Source organism: Ochotona princeps, chromosome 2 (genome assembly GCF_030435755.1).
Source record: "Ochotona princeps isolate mOchPri1 chromosome 2, mOchPri1.hap1, whole genome shotgun sequence".
Classification (NCBI taxonomy): domain Eukaryota; kingdom Metazoa; phylum Chordata; class Mammalia; order Lagomorpha; family Ochotonidae; genus Ochotona; species Ochotona princeps.
In genome coordinates this window covers 160,686,117-160,699,571 of record NC_080833.1, presented here as the reverse complement: position 1 = coordinate 160,699,571, position 13,455 = coordinate 160,686,117, and the positions used below count along the sequence as shown (strand labels likewise).

The window sequence follows — 13,455 nt, the reverse complement described above, 5'->3', positions numbered from 1 at the left end:
TCTTTCCTAAAACAGTTCATTTAATATCATCTATCTCCTTTCCATTTGACTCTCACGGGTTTTCATTTGCAAACTTTATCTCAAGGTAAAAGCTCTTTTTGAATATCTTCTTCCCTAATCAGACTATGAATTAAGAAAATACACTGAATTTCAGTTTATTTTGCTCTTTATTTAGGAATTACGTTAGTATTAGATACCTAACAGTCACTGAGATCAAGGAGAACTTTTTTAAGCTAGCATTTTAGCTGAATCAAATACAAACACATACATATGTCATATATATATGTACGTGTGTGTGCATATATATATATATATGTATATGCTAGCCACAAAAATATAATCGCTAAATTCACCTAATGTTCTTTGAACGAGAACTTTTACAATCACTTGTGCGTTTGTCTTAAATGACAGCCCATCATATTGCTGCTGCTTACCACCAAGTATACTGTTCGTGCAGCTTGTAGTCCATGTCACACATATAACTGAATGTATGCATAAGGTCAACAGAGGGCCAGTTTGACATTCCTATGAAGAACTGCCAAGGCTAACTCAAGTTTCAAAAGCAGGGTAATTTAGCACTTTTTGAGAAAGCATAAAGGTGACGAGGTAATTTTAAACTAATCCCTATAAGGCTGCATCAATGCACTTAACTTTTTGCTAAGATTCTTTGCATCCAAATTAATACCCTTTTACACAGTTCATTTGTCAAACAGCACTTGAAAACATACGCAGATACTTTAATTCATCTTACTTTAGATCTTTTCCAGAAAATTAAGAGTAATTTTAGTCATTTTAAATCTGTATTCAATTTTTAGTTAAATTATAGGCTTCGGTAAGACAATGTAGAATGACTTGAACTTCCACTTCTGCTTTGACAGGCAAATTGTTGAAAATAATTAAATATAAGAATACTCCAATTCCCCTCAGCAGGAAAACATTTCTATGCCACCTCCAGCTCTAACTTTTGATGTCTGCGTTGACAGAAATGTCAATTACAGAACTAATAATAAAGTGCACTGAATATGAAATGCCTATATATAAAAGAAACTATTACTTCCTACTCTGTGATTTGTGTTGCTTTTTATATATAGGTGGTGGCTAACATATTTTTCAAAAGATAAGGTGACATCTCAAACAAAAAACTGCTAAGAACAGAAATTTTAAAAAAAAGGGGGTTAGGCAAAAACAGAAAGTTGACGACTTGCCCCATTCAATCATAAAATATGAGAAACTAAAATTTTTATGTTTTTGTATTTTTCTTTTTTTTAAGATTTATTTATTTTTATTGCAAAGTCAGATATATATAGAGAGAGGAGGAGAGACAGAGAGGAAGATCTTCTGTCCAATGATTCACTCTCCAAGTGACTGCAACGGCCAGTGCCGTGCCGATCCGAAGCCAGAAGCCAGGAGCTTCTTCTAGGTCTCCCACGCAGGTGCAGGGTTCCAAAGCATTGGGCCGTCCTCAACTGCTCTCCCAGGCCACAAGCAGGGAGCTGGATGGGAACCAGGGCTGCTGGGATTAGAACCTGTGCCCATATGGGATCCCAGTGCGTTCAAGGCAAGGACTTTAGCCACTAGGCCACTACACCAGGCCCTGCTTTTTGTATTTTCAAGCCAAGTCCTAAAAGTGTTAGTTTTCTAGTCTATCTCAATTGAGTAATTTTGAGGCATTATAATAAACATTCATTATCCATTAGTATTATTTGTTCATGTTTTTATGATAGCTGATACCATTTACTGACTAGGTAAGAGTTCATTAAGAAGGTGCCAATCGGGCCCGGCGGCGTGGCCTAGCGGCTAAAGTCCTCGCCTTGAACGCACCGGGATCCCATATGGGCGCCGGTTCTAATCCCGGCAGCTCCACTTCCCATCCAGCTCCCTGCTTGTGGCCTGGGAAAGCAGTCGAGGACGGCCCAAAGCTTTGGGACCCTGCACCCGCATGGGAGACCCAGAAGAGGTTCCAGGTTCCCGGCTTCGGATCGGCGCGCATCGGCCCGTTGCGGCTCACTTGGGGAGTGAACCATTGGATGGAAGATCTTCCTCTCTGTCTCTCCTCCTCTCTGTATATCTGACAGTAGTAAAGTGAATAAATCTTTAAAAAAAAAAAAAGAAGGTGCCAATCAAGGCCAAAGTGGGAAGTGGGGAAGGAGAGAACCACGTGTCCATGGGGGGGGGGGGAAAGGAGCGTACTGGGCAACAGCGAACATGACAGTCGGGCAGGAATGCGTCTGGTGTGCTTCAACAGGAGCAAAACGACAAGTAAATCTGTAAGGTCGAGAGTAGTAGGAGATCCAGTGAGAAGTGTGACTCACACAGACAGACTGGAATGACCCGGCCAAAAAAAAAAAAAAAAAACCTTTGGTTATATAAAAAGGAAACCTAACAAAGAAACTTTTAAAGATTTATTTTTATTTGAAAGGCAAAGTTACAGAGAGAGAGATCATAAAATGGAATTTTAAGAGTCATAACATGATAAGAAAAATTTCAAAAGAATGACTGTTGTCAGCGTGTGCCTACGGGGCAGGAGACAGTGTGTCATAGTGACTCGGCACTGACCCGTCGCCAGGTGGCGCTCCTGTTTGGAGCCTGGAAAATGGCTTGTGAAAAGATCAGATTTCATTTGCTCCACCAGGAACACACAGACTGTCTCTATACAACAGCGGATGGAACTGGGAGCAGAGGGAAGCAAAAGCATTTAGGAGCCAAATTCTGGGAGCACATCTCCAATGCACACGCATTGTCCAACACATGCAATGTCCAACACAAACACAGGAGTAAGACTCACTACACTCCTCTGTGAGCACTGAGTGTATACTGAGCCCTGAGTGAATATGGACACCACCAGAGAGATCCAGAACCTCCTGAATGCCCACTCATTCCTCAGAGCTTGTGAAAACCTGGCCAATCCGTGGCTTATCCCAACCAGGATGCAGCCTCATGTGACCTGTCAAATCGACTTTCCTATTCCACTACAAAAATCAACAACTCTTGGAAGAAATATAGATGTTTTTCCCTCATGGCCTACCGCACATCAAGTAAGCCCCTCTGACCCGTGAAAGCAAAGCTGCTCTCTCCTGCTTGCTCTGCTGCAGCCAAACCACAAGGGTAAGTCAGCGGTGGGAACAGCTGAATGAAACCCCCAGGGACCCACCAGCACAGATCCCTCAGTCCTGCAAGGCTCAGGAACCCACCTTGAAGAAACGGATCTCAATCTGTGGTGTGATTTCTGTCAGTGTCCAATGTCCTGAGATGGCTGCATTTCAAAATGATACCCACTCGTACCTGGATTCTTATCAGACCTGGGTTTGCCACACTCCTTATTAAGCCACTGTGCATCACATGCATTTCAAGTGTTACATGCCTGAGGAACCTAATGTCATAGAAAATATTCTGAAACATTCCTTAGAAGTTGCCATTATGCTAAAATTACTATTTTCTTTAGACTGTTAAGATGCCTTTGTTGAAAAGCCCTCTAGGCAGAGTAAACAGTATTTGAAAAGACACAAAAGCATGTGGGGGATCTACACGGTGAATGAGTGAATTATTTTTGCTCATTCTCTCCTTCTAAAATAAGCTCATCTCTCACCCCTTAGAAAAGCCCTCTCTTGTTCAGTAAAAATCCAGAATATTCACTCCAATCTCTTTCCTCTTCTTCCCATTAAATTTCTTGAAAGATCTGTTCAACTACTATCCTTCCCTTCCTCACCTCAGTCCATAATTAGTTTGAGGCTTCCTTCCTCAACTTTGTTTTTTTTTTTTTTTTTTTAATTTTATTTTAAATTCATTAATTACATTGTATTATGTGACACAGTTTCATAGGTACTTTAAACCACCCTCAGGAGAGTTCAGGGAGCTCCCTCACCGGATCTAGTTAACAGTGTGGTTCCTGTCTTACTGACACTCCCAATTCAGTGGACAGCACTGTGGATTACTGTCTCATGGATAATACCAACTCTTTAAATTTGGCTTTCCTTACTTTTTTTTCCTGGTAATTATCTGGCAGACCCTTTAGCCGCACCCTCTCTTCCTGAATCTACCTCCTTAAGTATTAGTAATCTCCTGACATCTATTATTAAATCACCGCTCCCATATTTTTTCCTGATTTTAACCACTCTCATTGCTCCATGTTTGCAACACTAGAACTTTTATCTCTATAAAAACTCTTTTACAAATTCAAATAAAAATTATTTCACTTTAATATTCCAGAATGAGTTCGAACTCATCAATGTCTGAAACTGAATGAATCTTATCCCTGCCTCCAAACCAACTCTTCCCTTTCCTGTGTTCTCCAGCTCATTTGTTGGCAGCAAGCAAAACGACTTGAAGTAGAAACCAGAATGTAACTTTTTCTCATATTTTCTATTCTGTTACTGACAACGGCCAAGTTCCTTATCAATCTTACTAACTCTGCCTCTGGAATGTTCTCAAATCTGGCTTTCCTGCCCATCATTTCTTACACTGTGTGGTAAACATGTTGATTAGACTGTGTCAAGACACTCCATCAAATGCCTATGTCAACTCTTAATTTCATCCTCTTTCAAAGTATTTGTCATTGTTCATGATACAGTCCCTTAGGCTCAGGGACTTTCCCTTCCACTCTCCACCCCACTTCTCCCACTGTTTCCCCCTATATTGAAACAACAGTTTTGTCCTTCAGCAACAGTCACAAGTCCATCACTCTTCTATTTAAGTGTATCCTGATATTACAGGTATAGACAAAGTCCAGCATTCTATTCTCAAGATACGTTTCACCGTTGCATCTAGAGTCCATCTCTGATCTGGAAGTAGAGACGCATACTGCAATGTATCTTCGTTTCTTGGTATGCTAGTCTCCATCACGGTTCACCTCTGAGAATGTATGTGTATACATGTTTATCAATATATCTATATCTTGTAGTTTACATGAAGGTTGCCTCATATCAAAGAGAACATGCCAGTTTTGCCCTGTTGGGATTAACTTATTTCATTGAACATAATGGTCTCTAGTTAAGCCCATTTTTGCTGCAACTGGCAAAATTTCATTCTTTTTAAAGGCCGAATAATATTCCACGGAGTAGATGTACCAATCTTTTTCACCATTCCTCTTTCGATGGACAAACGGGTTGTCCCCATGTCTGTTGTTTCTCTGCTTTTACAGATTGTGCTGCTGTAAATATAAGTCACTTTCTCCTATGCAGATTTAGTTTCCTTCGGATACAGTCCCAGAAGTTGAACAGCTGGGTCACACAACATATCCACTTGCAGTTGTCTTGACAGTCTCCATACTGACTTTCATAGTGGCTGTTTGTGTACTCTCCCACCAGCAGTGAAGGAGGGCACCTTTCTCCCCAAACCCATGCCAGCAGGTGTTAGTACAGTTCTGAATGTAGACCAAGCTCGCTGGAGTTACATGGAATCTCCATGTGATTTTCACTTGAATCTCCCTGATAGCTAGTGAGTGAGCATTGTTTTATGTGTCTATTAGCCATTTGAGTTTATTCTTTTAAAAGATGCCTGTTAATTTCCTTCGCCCATTTCTCCACAGGGTTGTATGGTCTGTCATTGCGTTCCTGGAGCTCTTTATAAATCTTGGATAGTAGTCTCCCATCTGTTGTGTAATGTGCAGATTTTCTGCCATTCTGTTGCAGGCCACTTCACTTTGTCTCCTTTGCTGCAAGGACACCTCTTAGTTTGACGTAGTCCCATTTGCTTAGTTTGGCTTTGACTGTCAATGCTTCAGGTGACTTTTCTAAGAACTGTTTACCAATGCCTATCTCTTGCAGTGTGCTTCCTATGTTTTCCTATAACATTTCGATAGTTTCTGGGTGCAGATTTAGGTCCTTGATCCATTTAGAGCTGATTTTTTATACAAGCTGACAGGTGGGTCTTGCTACTTACTACTGTAGGCCGATATCCAATTGTCCCAACAACATCTGTTGAAGAAACCAGGCTTTTTCCCTGGATTTTTTCCAGTTTTCTTGTCAAAGCTTAGTTTTATGTACATGTATGGGATCCATTCTGTGGTTTCTATTCTGTTCCATTGATCTTCTTCTCTGTTTTGACTACCACTGCCCCATAGTGGGTCTTGAGGTCTGGAATTGTGATTCCTACAGCTTAATTTTTATGCTTCAGGATAGTTTTGGCTATTCATAGTCTCTTGTGTTTCCAGATGAATTTTTTAATCTTCTTTTCTATTTGTATAGAATTATGTCACTGGCAAACAGCAATACTTTTAATTCCTTGTTTCCAATTTGAACTTACAGAATTTATTTTTCTTGCCTCAAAGCTCTTGCAAGGACTTTCAATACTATGTTGAATATCAGTGATGAAAGCAGACATCCTTGTTTAGATACACATCATAATGGAAAAGCTTCCAGTCTTTCACCATTCAATATAACACTGTTGTTAGGTCTTTCGTAAACTGATTTGTATTGTGAAATGTTTCTATTATGAATATCTTGCTTAGGGTTTGCAGCATGAGGTGGTCTTCAAGAGTATCAAATGTCTTCTCTGTATCTTTTGAGATGATCATATACTTTCCGCTTTTCATTTTGTTGACATGATATATCACATATACTGATTTGCATATGTTAAATCATCCCTGAATGCAAGGGACAAATCCCACCTGGTCTGGGAGAATGACCTGTGTGATGTATTGTTGGATTCTGTTGTTTAGTTTTCTGCTCAGGATTTGGTGTCTATGTTCATCACGGATATTGATCTGTGGCTCTTTCTCTACTGTGTCTCTATCTGGCTTTGATACTAAGATGATATTGGCTTCCCAGACAGAGTCAGGAAGGACTGTCTCCCTTCCTATTGTTTGGAAAACCTTGTACAGGATTGGGGTAAGTTCTTGTCGAAACTTTTGTTGGAATTCAGCAGTGAAGTCATCCAATCCTGAGCTTTTCTTTGTTGACAGGAATTCAATTACTGGTTCCATCTGTATCCTGGCTATTGTAAATTGCCTCATGATTCAGTTTTGGTAGATTGTATATGTCTAGAAATCTATCCATTTATTCTTGGTCTTTGAGTTGTTGGCATATTGTTGCTTGTTGTATTCCCAGATTATTCTATGTATTGTCTGAAGTATCCACTGCTATATTTCCTTTTTTATCTCTGATTCTACCGATCTGTATCTTCTCATTCCTTTTTATGATTAATTGGATTTGTGATGAACTTATTATGTTGATTTTTCTCGAAGAAAAAGCTCTTTGAATCATTGATCTTTCTTATTGCTCTTTTGGTCTCTATTTGGTTTATTCCCTCCGTTGTTTTAATTATTTCTTTTTTCTTGCTAACCTTGGGATGGATTTTCTAACTTTTTAGCTCTTTCAAATGTATGGTTAACCCATTTACTGGTAGTTTTCTGTATTCCTGGCATAAGCATTGATTAGAATGAACTTCACTCAACACTGCAACGACTGTGCTCTGTAAGTTTTGATCTGTTGTGTTCAGACCTTCATTCATCTCAATCTTTTTTTTAACTTCCTGTTTGATTTCTTCTGCAACCCAGTGTTCATTAGCAGCATGCACTTTAAGCTCCAAGTGTTTGCATATCTTCTGGAGTATTCTGACTTTTTGTTCTCCAGTTTCACTCCATGATGCTCTGAGAAGATGTATGGTATGATTTTGATGTTCTTAAATCTGCTGAGACCTAAAATATGGTCAATCCTGGAGAAGGTTGCATGGCCTCATGGAACATATTCTGTAGGCACCAGTTACATCCACCTGCTCTGTTGTCCCAGTGAGCTCTGCTGTTTCATTGCTGAAGTTCTGTCTCGTTGATCTGCCCACTGAGTTTGGCAGGGTGTTAAGTTCCCTCATTATTATTATACTGGAGTCTATTTCTCCCCATATTTCCATTAAATATTTATTTCACATAGCTAGGTCCCCTGACATTTGGTGTGTATGCATCTTTATTATGGTGAACTCTTCTTGTTGAATGGGTCCCTTGATCATTGTGTAGCACCTTTATCTCTTTGTAATACTTTTCACATCCAAGTCTATATTATCTGATATAAGAAAAGCTATTCCAGCTTGCTTTTCCTTTTCATTTACCTGGAATATCCTTTTCTTTTCTTTCACTTTCAGTGTCCCAGTTGTTTTTTCACGTTATGAAAGTTCTCAATTATTATTTCATTGAGTACGTCTTTGAACTCAGCTTCCCTTCCGTGCCTTCTGGAACTCAGATAACTCTTGTGTTTGGTCTTCTTTTTTAAAGATTTATTTTATTTTTATTGCAAAGTCAGATATACAGAGAGGAGGAGAGACAGAGAGGAAGATCTTCCGTCTGATGATTCACTCCCCAGTGGCCGCAATGGCCAGAGCTGCACCAATCCGAAGCCAGGAGCCTGGAACCTCATCCAGGTCTCCCACGTGGGGGAAAGGTCCCAAGGCTTTGGGCTGTCCTCGACTGCTTTCCCAGGCCACAAGCAGGGAGCTGGATGGGAAGTGGAGCTGCCGGGATTAGAACCGGCACCTATATGGGATCCCAGCATGTTCAAGGCGAGGACTTGAGCCACTAGGCCACCGTGCAGGGTCCTGTGTTTGGTCTCTCAGTGGTTTTCCTTAATTCTTGGATGCTTTTCTCAGCGTGACTCAGTTCCTCCTCCAGCTTTCTTATGGTTTCAGCGTTACTGAAGAAGGTTTCTTCTAATTCTGAGAACCTTTTCTCCTGCCTCACTCTTTCTATTATTGAGGCTTTCCACTGAATGTTTAATTTGCTGTATTGTCTTCTTCATTTCAAATAATTTGGCTTGATTTTGCTTCAGTGTTGTATTTTCTCTGTGACAAATTCCTTAAATTCCCTGAGCCTTGAATGTGCTGCTTCTTGTTTCTATGAAGGCTTATAATGATTTTTATTTTTAAACCTTCACCTGGCCGTTGCGCGATCTCTTCCTCAGAGAACCTGGAGGCTGATACAGACTTGCACTGCTATGCAGGGGTGCTGTCCATGACCTCCTCTGCAGGGGTGCTGTCTGTGACCTCCTCTGCAGGGGTGCTGTCCGTGACCTCCTGTGCACTGGTGCTGTCTGTGACCTCCTCTGCAGGGGTGCTGTCTGTGACCTCCTGTGCACTGGTGCTGTCCGTGACCTCCTCTGCAGGGGTGCTGTCCATGACCTCCTCTGCAGGGGTGCTGTCTGTGACCTCCTCTGCAGGGGTGCTGTCTGTGACCTCCTGTGCACTGGTGCTGTCTGTGACCTCCTCTGCAGAGGTGCTGTCTGTGACCTCCTGTGCACTGGTGCTGTCCGTGACCTCCTCTGCAGGGGTGCTGTCCATGACCTCCTCTGCAGGGGTGCTGTCCGTGACCTCACTCATTGTACCCGTCTCCTCCTAGGCCCTTAGCCACTGCAACCCTGATTATGGGATTCTTCTCCTTGGGGCCAGTTTCTAAGCTGTGTCCTGAGGTGGGCCATACTGTGCCTGTTCACTGCCCAGTGCGCCGTTGGGTATTATTTGCACCATTCCTTCCAGTGATGTTTTACCCTGGACTCCCTTGCTATGCTTCCACTATGGTCTCTGCAGCCCAGCACCTGGCTTACCACTCTGTGTAACAGTCCAGTCCCACACTGCTCTGGCCGCACTGCTGCCGCTCAGCCTTTCTCGCACTCGGGCTTCCAGCAGTGCCCGGAGTTAGAGAAACACCAACTGGTGACAGGGTTGGCACTGCTGCTCACTGCACAGATTGTTTTTTCTCTTCTATTCTTGTCAGAACCTGCTGGCAATTAGGTGTGGGGGCAACCTGGACCTATCCTGGATAGAACCTGTAGGATGCCAAGCCAGTATTACTGCCCAGTGGGCCCAGTGCAATGACTGCGGCAGTAGTCAGTTTTCCCTGGGTTTACCACATGTGCAGCTCACTGTTTTCCCTCCCAGGAGCCTTTTCCACAATACTCAAAACGGCACCCGATGTGGCACTGGTGGGGATCTGAGTCACGAAATCCAACCTGTTGGCACATCTGACTGCTTGGGCTCTGCCACTCTGCCTTACTCATAGTTGGATTAAACAAATCAGCAGGACCAGGAGTTCTACAGGGAGATACCACCTCCAGTTCCCAGTGAACTCCCCTTCCAACTGGTCACCAGGACTACATTTTATAATGACCTAACAGATCCCTGTGAAGAATAAGGTTTGTAATAATGTAATACATATTTAGAAACAGCTGAAAAGGTTCTAAATGTTTTCACCACACACACACACACACACACACACACACAAAGCAATTATGTATTATGATATGTTAATTAGCTTGATGAGATCATTCCAAAAAGTAGATATGTGTCACAACTGCACTCATAAGTACACTGCACTCTGTATTCTATTATCTAAGTTAGAGATAAAAGTAACTTTTAAAACAAAAACTAAAATTAAAACAGGATAAAGATTTGACTAAGTCACTTCTTCCAAAGAGAACACACGGACAACAGGTAAGCAATGAAAAATGTTCACGGGCCTGGTGCAGTAGCCTAGTGGCTAAAGTCCTCGCCTTGCACGTGCCAGGATCCCATACGGGCACAGTTTCTAATCCCAGAGGCCCTGCTTCCCATCCAGCTCCCTGCTTGTGGCCTGGGAAAGCAGTGAAGGATGGCCCTATATATCTGACATTACCATAAAATTAAATAAATATTTTTTAAAAAGAAAGAAAAATGCTCACCATCATGTCTTGTTAGGGAATTGTAAATTCAATGACTATATACCTACTAGGACAGTTGAGAGGAAAAAGAAAGACAACATCAGAAATCACCAACAAGATGCCAGGATTTGCAGCCACAGGATCGCCTGCTCACGGGCAGCGGCAATGCAGAACGGTACAGCCATTTAGTAGCCAGACTGGCTCGCAACAATCACACTCCCGAGGATTAACTGAGGTGAGCTGAGAACTGACATTCACAGACAATTTCATGCATAAATGTTTTTAGTACCTCTACTTTATTGTTAACAATTGGAAAGAAACAAAAAACCCTTAATTAGACAAATCAGAAGACAAACTATAGTACAACCTTGGAATAGAGACTTACATAGCAAAAAAAAAAAAAAGGCATCCAGTATCAAGACAAAAAAAACAAATTTTGAGAACAGTAAGACACCCTGTATGACACTGTAACAGGGGACACATAGAACCATTTCTCATAAATATCTCATAAACACATTACAACAGGAAGAAAAAACTCCCAAAATGATATGTAAATTGTAAATAATCGGATACAGTAGTACTGGAGACAGTGCAACCAAAGAAGCAACTGAACACACTTCTCTCCAACAGAGAGTACGAGCTAGCCAGATGAACGTCCGCCCTCCTCCCTCTTCCTGTTCACACACACACACACACACACACACACACACGCCCCTTTACAAGTCATAAGTCAAGTCACTTACCCTCTTCGGCCTCATCCTCTTGGGGTGACGACGGCGCCCCTCCACTGGCAGGAGTCACTGGCTCCTCTCTGTCAGACTCGCGCTGCAGACTCACCACTTCATATATCGCATCTCCAGTACTGCTATGGCCTTTCCCCTCGGACTGAGAAAGAGACAAACAACACCTGCATATGACATGTATGAAGGACATGCTGAGGCGGAACATTTCAACAGCTCACTGAAAAGAATGAAATGAAAAGCACTATGGCATGTTTGATCTTCAGCAGGTCCAAGATTAAGAAAACTTTTAGACTGCATCATTATTCACATTATATCATAAACATGAATGAATATGTGGTTCCTTCAGTATTATTTCAAAAGATACAATTCAAAGCTACTGTTGGGCATTGGCACAGTGGCATATCAGGCTAATCCTCTGCCTGCAAGCATCAATATCCCATATGGGCACCAGTGTGTGTCCTGACTGCTCCATTTCCAACCCGGCTATCTACTTCTAGCCTGGGAAAGCAACAGAGGATCCTCCATGTCCTTGGGCCTCTACCCCATGTGGGACACCGAAAAGAAGCATGTGGTGCCCAGCTATGATCAGATCAGCTCTGCCTGTTAAGGTCATTGGGGAGTGAACCAGCAGATGGAAGACCTCTCTGTCTCTTGTCTCTGTAAAATCTGCCTTTCAAATAAAAATTTTTAAAAACACTTAAAAAAAACTACCATTTTGAGAGAAGTCAGTTGCTTTTAGTCAGAAAAACCCAAGACACCACAGGTACTAGGACAGACATACAAGCCAGTGAGGCAAGAGTTTTACAATTGGCTCCCTTGTACTGATACAGAGAGATACCAACACAGCCTTCACCTAATTGGCTCCCTTATACTGATGCGGAGAGATACCAGCACAGCCTTCACCTAACTCACGGGAGTAGCCAGTTTTTACCTTCTAAATAATCTGGATCCTATGGATGCGAACTGGGTCAAACATTAAGATAGGCTCATCGCATCTCAGAGTGCCAGGGTTAAGTCCGTGAAACCCAGCTTCCTGCTAACTACACACAAGCTGGGAGCAGCCAGGCTGATGGCAAGAGCGGAGTCCTCGACTCCCACCAGGGACACCTGCAGGGAGGTCCCGGCTTCCCCCGGTCACGGTGGGCACCTACTGGATTAACGGCACATGTGCGTGAACGCACACATGAGGGTATGCACGTGACCCTGCCTCAAAAAACTTCAACTAGAAATCCAACAGAGCTACATCTGAAAAATTACCAAACACTTGGAAATAACATTCTTTTAAATAATAAGTGGAACAAAGCCAAGAGCAACATTAAAATTAGGAAACATTTCTAACTAAACAAAAATGAAATGTCTAAACAGCATCCACAAGAAGATCAAGTGCAGCAGAGCTGGCCAAACATGTGCTAAAAGTCTAGAGATCTCGCCTTCCATCTCAACAAACTGCAACAGGGAGATGAAATCCTCCAGGGCAAGCAGAAGAAACACAAACTATAGGAAAATAAATAAAATGGAGAAATCTTTTTAAGTAACTGAAAAGGTAGTTTTAGAAAAAAAGATAAACGGGGCCATGCAGCGTGGCCTAGTAACTAAAGTCCTCGCCTTGAACACGCCGGGAACCCAGATGGTCGCCGGTTCTAATCCCGGCAGCTCCACTTCCCATCCAGCTCCCTGCTTGTGGCCTGGGAAAGCAGTTGAGGACGGCCCAATGCATTGGGACCCTGCACCCGCATGGGAGACCCGGAGGAGGTTCCTGGTTCCCGTCTTCGGATCGGCGCAGCACCGGCTGTTGCGGTCACTTGGGGAGTGAATCATCGGATGGAAGATCTTCCTCTCTGTCTCTCCTCCTCTCTGTATATCTGCCTTTGTAATAAAAATAAATAAATCTTTAAAAAAAGATAAATGGACTAATAAACCTCCACTTAAAGTGACTGAGAAAGAAGAAACAAATTACCAATATCAGTAATGAACAGGTAGATAATCACTACAGATACTATTTAAATTATGCTGCCAGCAGGCTTCTGCATATTACCAGAAAACTTACATTACATGGACCGATTCAACTAAAACAAAAAGATTTATTTATTATTGGAAAG

At 42.2% G+C, this 13,455-nt stretch overlaps 1 protein-coding gene across 2 annotated transcripts in view; it reads right to left on the bottom strand.

Moving 5' to 3' along the window:
• RABGAP1L (RAB GTPase activating protein 1 like) overlaps positions 1–13,455 on the bottom strand; it is a 614,224-nt gene that overhangs the window by 481,219 nt on the left and 119,550 nt on the right. For both annotated transcript variants that reach the window (XM_058660694.1, XM_058660695.1), the window contains exon 11: positions 11,357–11,498. In XM_058660694.1, the coding sequence (XP_058516677.1) occupies positions 11,357–11,498 (142 nt within the window). The remainder of the gene's footprint in view (positions 1–11,356; positions 11,499–13,455) is intronic.